At 49.7% G+C, this 17,677-nt stretch overlaps 3 protein-coding genes across 11 annotated transcripts in view; 2 read left to right on the top strand and 1 right to left on the bottom strand.

Moving 5' to 3' along the window:
* Nucleotides 1-3,597, top strand: part of ITGB7 (integrin subunit beta 7) — a 13,968-nt gene extending 10,371 nt beyond the window's left edge. For all 3 annotated transcript variants that reach the window (XM_040642518.1, XM_040642519.1, XM_040642517.1), the window contains 7 exons: nucleotides 574-720; nucleotides 1,026-1,219; nucleotides 1,595-1,818; nucleotides 2,063-2,282; nucleotides 2,421-2,629; nucleotides 2,909-3,066; nucleotides 3,323-3,597. In XM_040642518.1, coding sequence (XP_040498452.1) covers nucleotides 574-720; nucleotides 1,026-1,219; nucleotides 1,595-1,818; nucleotides 2,063-2,282; nucleotides 2,421-2,629; nucleotides 2,909-3,066; nucleotides 3,323-3,403 — 1,233 coding nt within the window. In that variant the 3' untranslated portion in view covers nucleotides 3,404-3,597. The remainder of the gene's footprint in view (nucleotides 1-573; nucleotides 721-1,025; nucleotides 1,220-1,594; nucleotides 1,819-2,062; nucleotides 2,283-2,420; nucleotides 2,630-2,908; nucleotides 3,067-3,322) is intronic.
* The window catches only part of ZNF740 (zinc finger protein 740), a 21,069-nt gene extending 7,451 nt beyond the window's left edge, over nucleotides 1-13,618 (bottom strand). Inside the window, exons 1-7 of one of the 4 annotated variants that reach the window (XM_040642523.1) lie at nucleotides 13,481-13,618; nucleotides 12,300-12,613; nucleotides 9,760-9,909; nucleotides 9,319-9,408; nucleotides 8,735-8,858; nucleotides 8,310-8,428; nucleotides 4,021-7,346 (exon numbers count right to left, since the gene is read on the bottom strand). In XM_040642523.1, the coding sequence (XP_040498457.1) occupies nucleotides 7,257-7,346; nucleotides 8,310-8,428; nucleotides 8,735-8,858; nucleotides 9,319-9,408; nucleotides 9,760-9,909; nucleotides 12,300-12,308 (582 nt within the window). In that variant the 5' untranslated portion in view covers nucleotides 12,309-12,613; nucleotides 13,481-13,618 and the 3' untranslated portion in view covers nucleotides 4,021-7,256. Of the gene's footprint in view, nucleotides 1-4,020; nucleotides 7,347-7,627; nucleotides 8,429-8,734; nucleotides 8,859-9,318; nucleotides 9,409-9,759; nucleotides 9,910-12,299; nucleotides 12,614-13,480 lie in introns of those variants that run through there. The other 3 variants (XM_040642525.1, XM_040642522.1, XM_040642524.1) reach the window with 3 other exon arrangements.
* Nucleotides 13,129-17,677, top strand: part of CSAD (cysteine sulfinic acid decarboxylase) — a 24,488-nt gene continuing 19,939 nt past the window's right edge. The window contains exon 1 of one of the 4 annotated variants that reach the window (XM_040642521.1): nucleotides 13,129-13,235. Coding sequence is in view for 1 of the 4 variants with exons in the window: in XM_008704625.2 (XP_008702847.2) it covers nucleotides 17,119-17,131 (13 nt within the window). In the remaining 3 variants the exon portion in view is untranslated. Of the gene's footprint in view, nucleotides 13,236-13,459; nucleotides 13,586-14,424; nucleotides 14,512-17,109; nucleotides 17,132-17,677 lie in introns of those variants that run through there. The other 3 variants (XM_040642520.1, XM_008704627.2, XM_008704625.2) reach the window with 3 other exon arrangements.

Here is a 17,677-nt window from a genome sequence, read left to right as displayed (position 1 = left end):
TGACCCCACTAAACCCCTGTTTGCTAACGATTAGCATCCCTATTTTATAGATGGGGATACAGACACAGGGGGCTGAATGACTTGCCCAGGGCCACATAGATAAGTGATGGAAGGGCTGGCATTCGTGCCCCAGTCGACCAGTACATAAAGAAAGGAACATCTGGAGCCTGTTTTCACTGAGCTTACAAATAATTCAGACATTCTTCATAGGAACCATAGAATTTTACAGGTAGAAGGAACCATAGATCCTTAAGTGTTTCTTGGGCTTAGCTCCGTAACCATGCTGTAGGCTTCTTATGACAGGGATCACATCCTAAAGCCATAGTGAGAAAATCTGAGACAGTATCCAATTTCCCACGGCAGCCTCAGTTGAAAGGGTCTGCCTTTGGAGCCCTTTACGTGCACGGGTTATGTATCCTGATTTGGGGTTTGAGAAGCAGCCGCTTCACGTTGCAAGGGACCCCAAGGTGGGCCGAGGGCAGTGTTATGGCAGAATTTGGGATGGCTGGAGAGGGCACGAGGTGGGGGTGGAGTCCTGCCTTCACGTGGTTACTCACTGTCTCCCTTCCACAGAGCCTGTCATCCACTGTGACCCTCGAACACTCTCCACTCCCTCCTGGGGTCCACATCTCATATGAATCTCAGTGTGGGGATTCTGAGAAGAGGGAGGGTGAGGCTGGGGACCGGGGCCAGTGCAACCACGTCCGAACCAACCAGATGGTGAGAGCCGGCTGAGATAGGCAGAAGGAAGGAAGTGGGGGTGGGGGAGGGAAATTGAAGTTGGCAGGAAAAGATGGGGGGCAGACACAGAGAACAATGCAAAAGCATGGGGTAGTTGTCCATCCATCCTTTCTAAAGGGGTTTAATGAGCGGCTTCCTCCAGCTGGTTTCTAAGCGATGGGTGTTAGCATGATCCCATCCCCTAATTTCCTAAGGAAAAGGGTTCTGGATGATCAATGGGTTTGGGGTGTGTGCGTGTGTAGACACAGGACTTTAAGTCTGATTTCTCCCCACATTGCCCTCAGGTGAATTTTCTGGTTACTCTCCAAGCTACCCGCTGCCCCTCAGAGCCCCATCTTCTGAGGCTACGAGCCCTTGGCTTCTCCGAAGAGCTGATGGTGGAGTTGCACACACTGTGTGACTGTAACTGCAGTGACACCCAGCCCCAGGCTCCCCACTGTAGTGATGGCCAGGGGCTCCTACAATGCGGGGTATGCAGGTGAGGCCTCCTGCTTCCTTTCACCCATGTGGTTCCCCACACATGACCGACCCCGGTATCCCTCCTCTCCCTTCTATCCTCCCACTGGCGTTTCAAGACATCTTTTTTCTAGACATTCCAAGACTCCACCCTGATTTTCATCTGAAGCTTCTCAGATATGCTAAGACCTCCCCTCCACAGAACCCCCTCCACTCTTTTACTCCTTGGTGCGCAACCATATACCGGCATCCGTTCGGCCACTCATCTCTCTCCAACTCTTTTGAGATCTTAGGTTTAGAGGATCCCGGGAAAGACAGATCAAGGGACGGTCAAACCCTCGGACCCACTTTCCCTTTCCTGGCTCTGCCTGACTCTGCCTCTGCCTCCCCCTCCCAGCTGTGTCCCCGGCCGCCTGGGTCGACTCTGTGAATGCTCTGAGGCTGAGCTGTCCTCCCCCGATCTGGAATCTGGGTGCCGGGCCCCCAATGGGACAGGGCCCTTGTGCAGCGGGAAGGGACGGTGTCATTGTGGACGCTGCAGCTGCAGTGGACAGAGCTCCGGGCCCCTGTGCGACTGTGATGATGCCGGCTGTGAGCGACACGAGGGCATCCTCTGTGGAGGTACCTGCAGACTTTGGGAGAAGGGTGGGCTTAGGGTGGTTCCCAAGGGTATTTAGGGTCTGGGAACTTCATGGCACCAAGGGCAAGTATCAAAGATTCTGGGGTACGAGTCAGAGGTGTCTGGCACACCTGGGAGGGAACTGGATGCACGGCCACAGACCAGCTCTAGGCGGCCCGTGGTGGCATGTGATGCCCATTGTGTGTGAGGAGTATGGTTGTCAGCCCGCGCATGGCTCTGCCCCAGGCTTTGGCCGCTGCCAATGTGGAGTGTGTCAGTGTTACGCCAACCGCACGGGCAGAGCATGCGAGTGCAGTATGGACACGGACAGCTGTATCAGTCCCGATGGAAAGTTCTGCAGCGGGCAGGGACACTGCAAGTGCAACCGCTGCCAGTGCAGGGATGGCCACTTCGGTGCTCTCTGTGAGCAGTGCCCAGGCTGCCAGACGTCATGTGAGAGACACAGGTGAGGCCTCAGGTCTTGCAGCCTGGGAGCAGGGGCGCAGCGGAGCTCGCTGAGCCACTCCCACCTGCCTGCTCCCTCCTGCCATGTAGCGTAGGTGACAGCTGCCCAGTGGGTAACCTATTGGTGTCCACTGGACAGGGACTGTGCAGAGTGTGGGGCCTTTGGGACTGGTCCCCTGGCCCTCAATTGCAGCACGGCTTGTGCCTCCGTCAACGTGACTCTGACTTTGGCCCCTATCCTGGATGATGGCTGGTGCAAAGAGAGGACCCTGGACAACCAGCTGTTCTTCTTCCTGGTGGAGGAGGGAGCGAAAGACAAGGTCGTACTGAGAGTGAGACCCCGAGAGAGTAAGTGGCAGGGATGCTGTGGACATGCCGAAGGGGCCCCTGGAAGTTTGACGGGTACGGCCTCAGAATTCTGGGGTTGGGGAGGTGAAGAGAATGGGAAACCAGGCTAGGGGCTGAAGCAGAGCAGTCAAGTCCAGGCAAAAGTGGAGGTGATGGACTAAGGCCTTGGCCACTGCTGGGTTCCTTTTGTTTTCGTGACAGGGAGGGATGGGGACGCTGGACACACTGTGGGCAACTGTCATCAATCCCCATGCCCCCTGTGTTTTTTCTACCCCCCAGGAGCAGATCACACCCAGGCCATTGTGCTGGGCTGCGTGGGGGGCATCGTGGCAGTGGGACTGGGGCTAGTCCTGGCTTACCGGCTTTCGGTGGAAATCTATGATCGCCGAGAATACAGGCGCTTTGAGAAGGAGCGGCAGCAGCTCAACTGGAAGCAGGTGGGGAAGACTGCCTCCTGCCCTCCGGGGCTCTCCCCCTTTAGGGTCTCTGCTCTCTGCCTCCTGCCCCACCCTCAGCCCTGACTCCTGCCACCAAGGCCATCCTCCTCACCTTGGTCTGTGCCTCCTCTGCCCCACCCCTCTGCTAACTTCCATCAGTCTTGGGGCACAGCTCAAGTTCGAGGCTGGCCTCTTAGGATTCAATAGAGGAGGAGTCCTGGGACTTTTCCTCATCATTTCCAACCTCCTTCCCCAGGACAGCAATCCTCTCTACAGAAGTGCCGTCACGACCACGGTCAACCCCCGCTTTCAGGAGGCAGGGAGTCCCCTTCTCTGAAGCAGGGGAGGAACACTCTTCCCAGGGCTCTTCTCTTCTCAGCAGCCCAGTAGGGACTACTGAGGAATGGTCACCACCTACTTCATTCTCAGAGTGACACCGAGGGCTGCCTATCCCCGCAACCTTGCTTCCCTACCTCACGAGTGGGGGGTGAGCCCCCGCTCCCCATGTACAATAAAGAACCTTACCTCAGAGCACAGCTGTCACCTTGCTTTACCCAAGGCCAGAGCGGGCTGTGGAGCCTGGACCTCAGGAAAACGCATGTTCATTCCTCCCCCAGCACGGGAGGGAAGGGAGTCTCGGACCCGGTACCGGGACTCAGCAAGCGGCTGCTTGGGCGGCGGCGGGCAGACTCAGGTACTGCCGATGCAGTATGCGGAGCCACGCTCGCACAGGCGCGCTGGCACCCTGACCTCTTTCTGTTCTGGCGTACATGGTTTTTCTTCTTATTCAGAAGTGATATCCTGTCTTTACTTCCACTTGTGGCTCTTCTGTGCAGGGAGTTTTAAACGGTGCTTTCCAGGACGCTGGACATTTGGGGTGGTTATATTTGGGGGGAAAACAGAAAACTACTTTGGCCCCAAAGAAAAAGCTTTCCCAAAAAAAGAGATAGTATGTAGAAAAGCCCCATTTTCTTTTTATTTAAATATCCTAAATATATCACGAAGGAACATACACTGCACTTTAATGGTAAAAAGATACAAGTTTATAACATCTTATAAAAACTACCATTTAAAAGTGATCTTGTTCATTTGATATTCCCCTCCCCCAATAGCAAAATAAGTATATTAAAAAAAAAGAGAGAGGGAGGGAGGGAGGGAGAGGGCAGAGAGGAAGAGTTGGAGGGATTGTTAAGATAAAAGCCCCAGGACTGCAGCAGAGGCAAACAGCATCTGGGGAGAGGGTTAGAAGTTGTGGCGGACCCCCCGTCTCATTTAACCCTCCAATGTCAAGCCATAGGGCACAATCAGTAGCTAAGTGATGAGAGAGGCTGTTGGGGGGCGGACGGAGAAGAGCTGGGGTGCAGGGAAGGGCAGGGCTGGTAGGGCCCGGTACAGAGGCCCACCCAGAACTGGTGCTACTCTTGCCAGGTCCCCAAAATCCACGTCCTGGTCTCTGAGAGCCTGCCCTAGCTCCCTTTCCCTTCACTCCAAACGCACCTGAGGCATCTGTCCAGTGCTAGACCCCACCAGCTGAGGAGGGCTGCGGTGTTGGGCCCAGAAGCCTCTGCAGCGCTCTTCGTCTGTGGTTTCCCTGGGGTGTAAGTGGGGCTTCTGGGCCCTCTGGGAGGCTGAATCACTCCTTTCACCTCTTTGCTCCTCTCTCCTCATACATCCTTGGCCCCAGAACCTCAGCACCCGGACAACTGAACCAACCACCTACGTGCTCCTGAGTTTCCCCCACACCCAATCCTTGGCAGGGGTGCTTCTGGTATGGCTCTACACATCTGCTCACCAGTTCCCTCTCCCCACCCACCCCGGCAGGAGGCTGAGGCTGTGGGGTGCCATGGCACACTGTGACCTAAGCACACATCCGCACACACAGGGGCATAGGTCACTCAGGGGACTCTCCATACACACTCCAACCCTAGGTCACTCAGGGGACCCTCTCCATACACACTCCAACCCTAAACAGATTAGCTGCAAGTGGCAGGGAATGAAGCCTACTACTTTCAGAAGTGCTCGTGGGAGAAGTTTCCTAAATGTAGCCCCCTTCCAAGAATATACTCCCAGAGGTGAATGACAGATTCCAGCCCCGGCAGAGCCCTCTAACAGGAAAGGGGCTCCCTGATGCGTAGGAAGATAGCCAGCTTGCGGGGACCACAGGGCAGCTTCAAGGACTGAGGTCTAGCTTCTGGACCACATCAAATGCAAGTGCCAGCATAAAGCTGGAAGAGCACAGGCGACAAACACATTCCCCGGTGCCTCTTCCAAAGGATCTCAGGTGCCATCAGGGAAAATCTGAAGGGTGCCACACCTTTCTTTTCTCCTGAAACCCTCACATTTCAGAGGTATAGAGCCCCCTCCCCACCCACGTGGGCAACAGCCAGGAGCTTTCTGCTGCTGTTCCCTACATTTTCTAGGAAACGAAGTCGCACTGCCTGCAGCTGCCATCTGAGACCCCCACTGACAGGGTGGACCGGTTCACCAAGCCTCCATGATTACTCCATGATTACTCGCCCCTACAGGTCAGGGCAGGCCACAGTGGGGGCTAACCAAACCCCAGAACCTTCCATAGCAGGCAGAGGGCTTATTTCACTTTGGAAAATTCATGTTTACAAGCTTTGGCTTGGGTTAAACACCCTAACCAGCCTGTTCGATCAATCAAAAAAACAAACAAAAACCCCTCGAACACAAAGCCCTTCACTCCCCTAAATGGAGTTCCTCAGCTCCTGCTGGGACCTCAAGCACCCTCAGATCTGGTGGTGGTGGTGGGGGCTGTTTCATGCTCATCCTCCCGAGTTGAGGGCCAGAGAAGGGTTTGGCTCAATAATACGCCATCTCCAAGCATACAAACACAAGCACACACTCGAATGAACACACTCACGCACGCACACACACCCCTGATCACTTTTTTGGGGGTGGAGAGGGTGGTGGTGTTGGGGCAGAGAGGAGCAAAGAATATGATTAAGAATAAAACCTACAATAGGTTTCTTCCTCAGTCCTTTCTCTGCAGCACCCCCCTCCCCCAATTCTTTGTTGGGTAGGGATGGCCATTAAGAAGGAAGCGAAGATCTTATTCTTTGGGACCGAAGGCCACACCCCTATCTCCTCTACCTGAATACAGTGATAGGACTTGGGCAGGGAGAGCAGCTCACACTGCTCAACAGTCATGTCAGGGGACACCAAACTCCTCTGTTTCTTGAACAGTTGTTGCTCAACTTGGGACTAGTCTCGGGTTGTTCTGAAGAGGGCACAGGGAGAGAGAACCCCCTTTGATATCCATGACTACCTGCTCAATACCTCTGTCTGGCTCAGGAGTCAACGGCAGCGAGGTAGCCACACACTATCTCCAAGATCGAGCTCCCAGAGAGGGCATGGAAGGGCTCCGTGGGCCGCTCTCACCCAAGTTCCCTCCACAAGGCACTTGAGCTGACGCCATCAGGTACCAGGGTGGCCTGGGCCATTGCAACAGCCGTGGGCACAGCTCTTGCTCTTCCCCAGAGGAAGGAACAGGAACCTGCCCACTCCAGTTGGACCCCGCCCTTGTCTGCTCCTCCCACCATCCTTCCTTCTGTCCCTACAGTGTATAAGGAGACCAAGGTAAACTCAGCTGCCATCCCTGATCCTACTCCCCTTCCAACAGAAGGTGAGGTGCAGGGCTGTGAACACTGAGGATCAACTGCAACTAAAAACTCAATTTTGGGGAGGGCTGGACCAGCCATAGTCCCTGCTTTGACCGGGGCTCTCTGCCTCCATATTACCTGTATCCACAGTGTAGCTGCTAAAATTGCTTTTGGATAAACAAAAACAAGAACAGAACAAACAAACAAATCCCTCTCCCCAATCCTTTCCATTTCAGCTGCCAGCTGGAGTCCAAGGTTGTGGGAGCCACACCAGTCTTGGTCCTGTACCTTCAGTCCCCACCTATAACCTCAGCCAAGGGTCCAGGGACTAGCTTCCCTACCCAGGAATGCTGTAGGAACTTCCCCGAGATACTCATAGTCTCAGATTATTTACAGAGCTGAGGCTCTGAGGCCGCTGTCCCCTGATGCACTCTTCTGGTCTCCTGGGTCCACTCCTCCAGGAGGGGGACAGGTACAGACGGGGTGGTGGTGGGACCATCAGACCAGAGGGGGTGCGCTCTTCGGTAAATTCTTCTGATCATTCCCACCACCCAGGGCCCCTTGCGCCTATAAAGAAAACTGCCCGTCGGAAGTCTTGGACTGGCACCCTTGGCACATCCGTTTGTGTCTGAGTAATCGATCTGTCCGAGAAAAACACTGAGAAGAAAGGAAGGATTAAGCGTTGAGAGGAGAATCTCGGCTGCCTGCTGGCTAGCTCTGCCTTCCCCACACGGGAGGCACGCACCCTGTTCCACACGCCCTCAGCAAGTCCGCAGACGGCAGGAGCACACGGTGGTTAAGAGTGCAGGCTCTGAAGTCGGGAGTCCTGGCTCTACCACTCAGTGGCTGTGCGACCTTGGACGTGGTATCTAACAGCACTCAATCTGTACACTCATCTGTAACGGGGCTAAAAGTACCTACTCACAGAAGGGCTGTGTCATTCATCCAATATTTATTGAGTGTCTGTCTCAAGGCAGGTACAGTTCTTGGGGCTGAGGATAGAGTGGAGACCAGAGGGGCAAAATCTCTGCCTCATGGAGCTTTCACTCTAGTGTTCTGAGATTCAGTGTAAGAGGGTGGAGCAAAGCGTCCAGGAAATGTTAGTTGTTATCATTTCTCATCTTTTGTTCTTGTCTTGTTTTGGTCTATAGCTCCTACATTCTCATCAGATCAGACACTGACCCCCCCGGGGCAGAGACTGTCTTTCTTCTTCCAGGTGCACCAGCTCTGAGTTTGACTGAATCCTGCCTCTGCCCTCGATCTGCTGTTTCCTTAGGAAACTTAACCTCTTTGAATCTCAATTTCCCCATATGTGAAATGACGACAACACGGCTCTTTATGGAATTAACATGAGGATTAAAAAGATAATCTATGTTAAATATGCTCTCACAGTGCCTGGCACAGAGTAAGTACACAAGAAATACTATTGTTATTACGATTATTCTCATGGCCCCTCCCCATGCACAGCTGCATAAGGCCAGAGAGACACAACTCACCCTGACGTACTAACTCTACCATGGCCAGGGATTTGATGTGGCCCCTTGATGGGAAGGGGACAGGGGCTGGCCCTGGTTCTTGTGAAGAAAAAGTTTGTTGTGTGGCATGGATGGATGAGCTTACCTGATGACACCGTTCACACTGGTAGGGCTTTTCACCACTGTGCACACGCTTGTGACGCTCCAGGTGGTACTTCTGGATGAAGCGCATGTCACATATGTCACACTCAAATGGCTTCTCACCTGGCCCAGGTGGAGAGAGAAGTGAGTATCAGGAGGTCCAGAAGGCAGGGAGTTCATTCCAGGTATTTTCCCAGAAATTCTTAATTTTTAGCAATGCACAGACACCTAATGAGGAAAGGTCCTCAAAGCCGTTGCTCTCAGTGACCCTAGATACAGAGCCACAAAATCTAACTAAAATTCACTTCTTCCTCTATTTCTAATACTCGGCCTCTAAAACAAACCCAACAAGAGCTACACACACACACACACACACACACACAGACACACCAAAAACTATCGACTATTGACTATGAGCAAGAGACTTACCAGTATGAATAAGGATGTGCCTCTTGAGGTGGTAACTGCTCCTAAAGGCTCCAAAGCAGTGCTCACAGATAAAATTTTTGGGGATCTTTACTTGAAAAGAACCATTCTGTTCCACTACCACCACCTAGGGGCAACAATCAGGCATGTCATAAGGCTAGCCCTCAGCCGCCTTTTTGCCCACATTCTACTCTGGGTCGATTTCCAGTTGCTGGACAAAGGACTCTTTCTGATGCTGTCAACTCCCTCATCCCCTAGAGTTAAGAGACCCTCTGAGGAAGGCGGCAGGCATGGGTAAGTGGTCTGCCCCATCAAATCACACTTCTGAATGTGACCTTACTGGGGTTTGCCTGCCCTTTGCCACAGGTCCCATGCTTCCCTGGCCTTTCTTCCTTTATCAAGGATGTTCCGGGAGGGGCCAGAGATCAAAGACTGAAGTGTCTATGGAGGAAATCAGAGTGACACATTCACTGGCTATGAGTGATCAAAACATTTAGGGAAAGCTCCAGGTTGAACCACAGACGGAAGAGAAGGAGGATTATCCCATTACCAAACAGTACCACTTTGGGGATTACCCCATTACCTGCCTTTTTAACAGTCTTCTTTGAATGAGAGGCCTCAGCTAAGCTGTCATCATCTTTGCGACTCCGGGACTTATCGCTGTCTTTTCGGTGACCCTTTTAAAATAAATCAAAGCTAAACTCACAGTCTATCTCCACACACAAGACAGGAAACCAAATGCTGTGCTTGCAGACAACTTCTAAGTGACAGAAACCAACTGCCCCGAAGGTTTAGCGAAGGTACTCATCCATTTCCTCTCCAAGTACTATGGTGTTAAGGGGTTACAGGTAAAGAAAAGCCCTTCCTTAGCTCTCTAAAATACCCACATTCATTCACTCATTCCCCAGCTGGATCCCTTTTCCCCACCTCGCTAAACAGAAGCACTGAGGCATCAAAGCTTGGCATCTCCTGGCAGAGAGCTTGGGCCACCCGACCCCCAGGTGCCACAAGGGACTCAAATGCTGTACCTGACTTGAGCACCTCAGCACATCAGGGCTACCTGCCCGCTCTCCATTCTCGGCCTGCTTGCTGGCAATCTGGCTCAGCATCATCTTCTTGCTGGCTGCAGTGGGAACCAAACTCACACCTGCTAGGCCTTCACAAGCCAGGAGACTTGCCTAAGTTGAAAGGAGATGAGGTGTCAGGTCACCTGGCAGGGCAGGGCAAAAACAGGCTGCCATCTCCTATAGAACTACCTTTCACACCCAGCCACAAACAAACTGCTTCTCTAGGGAGTGTCCCTCTCTACGGCGAAACTCTGCTTCCTTCAAGAGTCCTCCCTAACTCACCTCACCAGGAACAAGTTACTTGTTATTCATCAGCATTTGAATACACATCAGGTGAATAACCAAGTATTACTGACACTTTTGTCATTAGCAGTGTGCTAGGTATAGTGTGTGTGTTTGTCAATATGTTACCAGGTACTTGGCCTTGTGAATGGGCATGAGGGTCTGCCCTGCTGATCTACGGAAATGGAAGATTTCTAGCAGACCTTCCTCCTTCCTCTCTCAACAGCAGCTTCAGAGCCCTCTTATGACTGACAGACGTCACTGGTGCCAAATATATATTCTATCAGGTCCCACAAACATGTTTATCAGCAAAATGAGGTTACTTCTCCCTTTAGATTTTAAATTCCCTAGGTGTTGTCAGTTTTAACATATAAAAATTAAATCACTTGGAAGGATTTTAGGGTTGAATATCACTTTCTCTTGACCTCCAAGACCATTTATTTGCGTGCAAATCCACATATTTTCACATTCCCTACTCTCCGTGTAGTTTAAACATTGCTTAAACAAGGAATGATTAAAAAATTTTCCTCTTTTCACGGCTACATTCTTCAAACTGACTTTGTTTAGCCAGCACTAGAGAATATACTTTTCTTACTGAAAAAAGCATTTTTTTTGAAGAAACACTTTAAGGAAATAGTTGATCAGCAAACTTTGACAAGTGATTTATTTAAAAAATTCCTTTAAAAAATACTCTTAAAAAAAAATTCCGTTTAGTGTATCCCGGAACCCCTTCTTTTCTTCCTCCTTCAAGGACTTTGGACAGAAAGATCTAGAGGTGGAAAGCTTAGCTCTACTGTTTGCACTGTATAATTTTGGACAAATTACTCTACCTCTTCAGGCCTCAGTTTCCTTAAATGCAAAATGTTTATGAGAGTATCTACTCTTGCAGGGTTGATGAGAATAAAACTAAGATACAAATGCCCAACAGTGCCTAGGACAAAGTTAGTGATTAGTGAAAGGCAGTTTCTCAGAACAAGGGTGAACATGATGCCGTGAAGTAGGTTGCAAACAAAGAGAGAAGAAACCGAAGGGCTCCTAATCTGTATGGAAAGGAGGAAGCTACGCATGCAACTGGAAGAAAGCCAATTATACTATAATCAGGCTGCCATCCTGGTGGGACTGATAGGGGAGAGTCCCAGGAAGAAGCTAGGAGAAGCTCTGGGGATGCCTGCACATGGCTCTGCTATCCACACTTACAGCAAACTAACAGATCATCCTGTCTCTCCAATCCATCCTGTCCCCTCACAATGACAATCACCTTCTAAATACACTGATCTGACGTCACTCTGCTGCTTAACATTCTTCAGAGAGTTCCCATTCCCTACAGAATAAAGTCTAATTCCTTAGCAAGGCATAAAAGGCCCTTGGGTTATATATACTCTTACTTCTCCAGGAAACAACTCCCTCACCCTAACTTTTCCCTTTATCACTACCTACCCTATCCCCCTAACCCATTTAAATCCTTTCCTCCTTTACTAGCAAACTACCTGTAGTACTCCTAACCTCATCACATTCTCCCATGCCTCTAAGCGTCTGCTCATGCAGTTCTCCTTGTCTGCATGCCCTGTTCTGCTTGTTTATCTAGCAAAATCCTATGCATTCTTCAAGCTTCATGTTTTCTTTCATCCAGGCAGGAGTACCCTTCTCTCCTCTGCAGTGTACATACCTCTATTATCGCACGTTCCTTTAATCAACAGATTCATTGAGTCTCTGCTGCTAACCAACCACTATGCAAGGTATTGTGAATATAAATAACAGACTGTCTCTCCACTTCCCCCCACCCCAACCCTACTATCCTGGAAGCTTGCTGGGGATGGGGACAATCTTATTCATCTTTGTATCCCCAGCATAATGCCTTGCATGTAACAGGAGCTCAATTAATTCCTGTTGAAAAAAACAAATGAAGCATTCACCAGACTGTTCACTCCCTCATGCCCCTCAGCACTTAATGTACCAAGTGTAAACTGAGTAGTTGTTTCGCAAATGTCCCATCAGTGCCTGTGATGCAGAATAGCCTACCTCCTTCATTTGACTGGAAGCTCCCTGAAGGCAGGGGCTGTGGCCTGTCTCCTTTCCTTCCTCTAGATCTCCCCCTGGTGCTTAATACAGAGCTTGGCTCACTGGGTTGGTCAATATGTTGACTAAGGCAGCATTCAAGAGTGAAACTGCAAACACGCTTCCCAGTGATCTTGAAGGAGGAGGATTCTATAGCTTTTTACCTGAGCCATGCTGATTTCTCACTTAATGCAACCCAAAAGTTCAGGAGTTTCTTGATCCACCTTTCCTAAGACACTGTTGTTTGAAGAACTGTCACCAAATCACTGTAACAACTCCTTCGTGTCCCTTCAGTCCTGCTGCCATATTGAACTGCCTTTGTCTTCAAATAGAACTTAGTGTCCTCCAAAGGGAAGGTAGATGTTCCAAGAATCCCTGGACTCTGCCTGGCTCCTGCCTATGATCTGAAGAAAAAGTCTGCCAGTCTTGGTTTTCCAACTGAATCCTCCCGTTGAAGTTCACGATCTATTTCAGAAACCTGAAACCAGAAAAGGAGATGGGGCTGTTAGGTGCAACATTCTCGGGCCATACGACCTGCAATAGGCTTAACTTTTTTTTTTTTTTTTTTTTTTTGTGGGCGCTGTGAACCTCAGAAAGAGGACATCAGTTAAGCAGAGTTTTCTTTCTAGGTCAGGAGAAGAAACTGGTCTCCAGGGCAAAGAGGAGCTGCCAACGGGAGTAAAAGTAACTGGGGCCTCCCATGGAAGAAGTGCAACAGGCCAACTGCTTGGATTTGCCATCTTACGAATAGAAGGGGGCGGAGGCCCTTCGGGGCTTTTGTGCGGAGTGGGCCGGGCCGCGAAGCTCGCACTCTATTAAGGAGGCCAGAACTGGGGTGGAGAAAAGCTCAGAGGCTATCGCTGGACGCCTGAGTAGCAAGCCAGCAACCGGACTGGCAGTGTGCGCCGAGTCCGCCCGACGGTACGGAAACTCGCTGCGGAGGAAGGCAGGCAGGCAGGCAGGCGGAGGCCGGCTCTCCGCGTTCCCTCCCTCCCTTCCTTCCTCCCTCCCTCCTCCTCCTCCTCCAGCCAGCCAGCCAGCCAGCCAGCCGCAGCGCCCCGCCGCACGGAGTCGGAGGAGAGCGCCGAGGAGCGCGCGAGGTGCGTGCTCGCGCCCGCGGCCCCGCCAAGCAAGCCCCCCTCCGCCGGGCCAAGCGGCCGACTGGCGGGCGAGGAGCGGTGCGCGCGCGCGCGGCCCCTTCCCCTCCCCGGCGAGCCCCCTCCCTTCGCCACGCGCCCCTCCTCCCTTCCCCTCCCCCTTCCCGCGCGGCGCCCCACGGCCTGCGAGCTGCTGAGGCGCTGCCGCCTGCCCGGACGACGCTGCGCTCCCTGAGGCGTGCTCCTACCTGCCAGGCGCGGCCTCCCGCTGTCTCCCCCACCGCGCGGCGCCTCCTCCAGGCCCCAGCACACCGTGCCAACCCCGTGGCCGCCGCTGCCCTGCCGGGACCGAGGCAAGTTTACAAACACCAACCCGGGGCCCGTTTCCCCGGAAGCACTTCCCCCTCCCCCTCGTCCTCTCAGCCGAGCAGCAATATCCACTTCCGGGCTCGGAGCCTGGACCGGCGGGAGCAGCCAGAAAGGGGGTGAGGCTGAGGACGCTGGGAGGGCGTGCAGCTGGTGAGTGGGCGGTGCCGGCGCGCGGAAGGACGGGAAGGGGGCGGACCGGCGGTACGACGCGTGCGCCGTGGTACGAGCGCGCCCCGGCGGTCATCTTGGCTGAGGGCAGGAACTGGGACCCTGAAGTGACTTGTGCTGGATGCTCTTGATAGGTTTTGCTAGGTGGGCTGGTTGAGGCTCCTTGAAAAAACGCCGCCAGTTTCCCTTCCTCGCGGACGTTCTTCCTGTCTCATCTGAGCCTGCAGCCCAAGTAGAGCCTGAATAGTTCGTACCCAGCCTTTTCACGTAACTTAGCCGCGGTCCTCTTTATCCGAGTTTTCTCTCTCTCTCTCTTTTTTAAAAGATTTTGTTTATTTAATTGAGAGAGAGGGAGAGCACACAAGCAGGCAGAGGGAGAAGCAGGCTTCCCGCTGAGCAGGGAGCCCGATGCGGGACTCGATCCTAGGACCCTGAGATCAAGACCTGAGCTGAAGGCAGGTGCTCAACCGACTGAGCCACCCAGGCGCCCTCCGAGTTTTCTATCAGGCCCAGCTCTGCAAATTCTGAGGCCGCTCAGTCCGCTGGGAGAAGAGTTAACTTTCTTTGCACGCTTCTGCCGTGTACACTCAATCCGGGCGCGTCCCGAGGCCAATCTGGTTAATTTATACCCCTTACCCCTTCATTCCAGACCTTCCAGCGTCTGAAATTGGCCTCCTCGCCTGGAAAAAGCCATAGGATTCCCCTCAGTAGAAGACTGTAATTTCATTGGAGACTTACCGATGTAGGTTGACCCCTGGGTCCGGCGTTAAGAAAATGGAAACTTGAACTTTTCTTTAGAATCTCCCAACTCGAGTATTAGGGAGAGTGCCCGCTAAAGATGGACTATGCCAAGTGTTCTTAATGGAAGGAAATGTCAGTTCATTTAAGTCTCAGCTTCTGCTGTAGGCTCTGTCAGGTCGTGAGTTTAGGAGAATTAGTTGAGATGGCAAAAGAAAAAAACATTTATGGAAGGGAGGAATTCCCAACTACTCTTTGTACATGGGTTTCATTTCCCTGAGCACTTTATGTTTTGAGCCATTGACAGCAAATCTTTGTGCACTTAGAGTCATGATAAAATTGAGATAAAAATAGAGAAACGTCATCAGAAATAAGTCTTTAAAAAAAAATAGCTCAGACTTATTTTGACAAGTCCGCACACACATAAGAAGAAAAGGCAAAAATGTTAAGCTTCCTTTTTCTACTATCCTATGCTCCTGAAGATAGTCACTTTTATCAGTTTGGCAGATATACCTCCAGGCTTTTTTCTATGTTCATACACAATTTTTTTTTTCATGCAGAATGTATTTATTGAGTACCTACAGAGCTGGACACTAGTGTTACATTGTAGATATCTAAGTTCTTTAACATTTTAACAATTGTTGCATAATTTCTAACTTAAATTTGTACTTTGATTTATCTAGACTCATCCTGATGAACATTTAAGTTAGTTCCATTATTTTGTTTTATAAACAATGCCATAAGGAACATCTTCATATAGTTATCCTTTTGCATCTACAGATTTGTAGATAGAATATGTGCATTAAAATATTTTTTTAAAAAAGATTTTCTTTTTAAAGCACAAGCAGGGGGAGTGACAGGGGGAGAGGGAGGAGCAGACCCCCCCCCCCCAGCAGGAAGCCCAGTGTGGTGCTTGATCCCAGCACCCTGGGAAATTGACCTGAGCCGAAGGCAAACTTTCGAAGGACTGAGCCACCCAGGTGCCCCTGTGCGTTTTAATTTTTAATCAATTCTGTGAAATTGAATTTCAGTTTGTAGAGTTTACATGCTCACTCAGAACCATGTGTGAATGTCCCCATTTCCTATAACATAGCAATACTGTGAATTTTTAGTGCAGTTGCTGATTTGACAGATGAAAAATAGTAATTTCATTGTTTAAATTTGCATGTCACCAGTAGTGGAGTTGAGCAACTTCTCTTGTGTCTTCTCTAAGTTATATTAACTTTTTGTCATATGGATTTAAAATACTTTCTTAGTTTTTTGTTTATCTTTCAGCCTTTTTTTCCTCAAGCAAATTAATGCTTTACAGCAAATTATTTGAAATATTCCTATCAAAAATAGGAATAAAACAGGAATGTTTACCATCAAAGCTAATATTGTACTGGAGCTCCCGGCCACTGAAAAGTCTCACTATTTTCATACAATACATTCATCAAGAAAGAGAATTGACTGACAAAATACTAAAACTAGTGAGTTCAGCAGTATGGCCAGATGGGAAATTAACAGACAAAAATTGTATACATAAAATATGAGAACCACCAACCATAAAAATGTGATGAGATAAATAATCTCACAATAAGAATATTACACTTCTAGAAATAAATTTGACATGAAGCTGCAGGTCATATATTAAGAAAATCAAACTATTTTAGTGAAAGACAAAGTCTTGTTTAAATGGAGAGTTTTAGCATGTCCATGGATAGAAAGAGTTAATTTTGTAGAGACATGAGTTTTTGCTATTGATTAAAGTAAGTTCTAATTAAAACAGGACTTTGCATGGAACTTAACCTGATTTTAAGATTTTCGCGGAAAAGGGTGCCTGTGTGACTCAGTGGGTTAAGCGTCTGCCTTTGGCTTAGGTCCTGAGATACAGTCCCACGGTTGGTCAGCCTCCCTGCTCAGCGGGGAGTCTGCTTCTCCCTCTCCTTTTGCCCCTCCTCCCCGCTCGCGCTCCCTCTCTCTCTCAAATAAATAAATAAATAAATAATCTTAAAAAAATTAGAATAAAATAAAATTTTCATGGAAAAAAATAATTTCAAGGAGAGCAAAAATCACTTTGGAAAACATAGAGTGGGTAAAATAATAAGGGGCGGGGTAAAGCCATGAGTTATCTTTAACCACTTTAATGGTGTCTTTCTTTACACAGAATTTTGAAAGTTTTGGGTAGTCGAGTCTGCCTGTGGCTTTTGGGTTTTTGTGACGCTACCTCAAGATTATAAAAATGTTTCCCTGTAGTTACTTTTGACATTCTTATAATTGTATATTTTCCGCTTATGTCTTTACCTTAGCGGCAGTTTATTTTTGTGTATGGTGAGAGGTAGTGAGAAACTCCAGACTTAAGAGTAACTAATAACATAGTGGGAGAGGTTCTAGCCTAGAATTCAGAAAATCAGAGATCTAGGCTTGTTCTCGTGTCACCCGTGTAATCTTGGACAAATTAACTCTGGACTGAGAGTCCTCATCTTGAAAACCAGGGTGAATAAATAAATACCTTTCAGGCTACTTTCCAGCAGAATGTGAGGATCAAATGAGGTCATAGACGAGAAGGTTTTGAGAAAGAAAGAACCCTTTGCATATCTTCGAAGATATCATGAATACAGATTTTTGGTCCATGCAAATCAAATGTAAGTGGAATGCAGCATTGTTTTTCAGTACCTGGAAATAGTTGGTCGATTCACCCAGATGTTCATGGAGTGCCTTTGTGCAAGACCTTGGGGGAAGGGAAAAGAGAGTGGGGAGGATGAAAACTAACATTTTTTTGAGTGCCTAGTTTGCATTTCGTGTTTTCCTTAAAGATAAGATTTTAACCCCCAGGAATTTACAATCAGAAGGGGGGAAAACAACTGTACACAGAAGGAGAATTGGTGCTTTTATGGAGGTGGGTATTGAGTCTATGGGATTTGCGGCCGCTTACGTAGGATGGAGGTCAGTGTGGTCATTTTCTAACAATAAGCCTGGCCCAAAGTGCTTTCAGAAGCAACGGCCCTGATCTTTTTGGCCTGCAGGCAGGCCTCCTTCTGTGTGTCCTTCCCTAACTTCTTTGGCACAGTTCTTCCCTCAGGCCTACCCTATCAGTTATTCAAATAGTATTGTAATGATTACTGATGAGTCTTTTCCTGCACCAGCTCTCTATCGCTTTAAGTTCTGAATGCTTTCTCCGTGAAGGCTGC

The sequence above is a fragment of the Ursus maritimus genome, unplaced genomic scaffold (genome assembly GCF_017311325.1).
Source record: "Ursus maritimus isolate PB19 unplaced genomic scaffold, ASM1731132v1 scaffold_26, whole genome shotgun sequence".
Classification (NCBI taxonomy): domain Eukaryota; kingdom Metazoa; phylum Chordata; class Mammalia; order Carnivora; family Ursidae; genus Ursus; species Ursus maritimus.
This window is presented reverse-complemented; position numbering and strand designations above follow the sequence as displayed.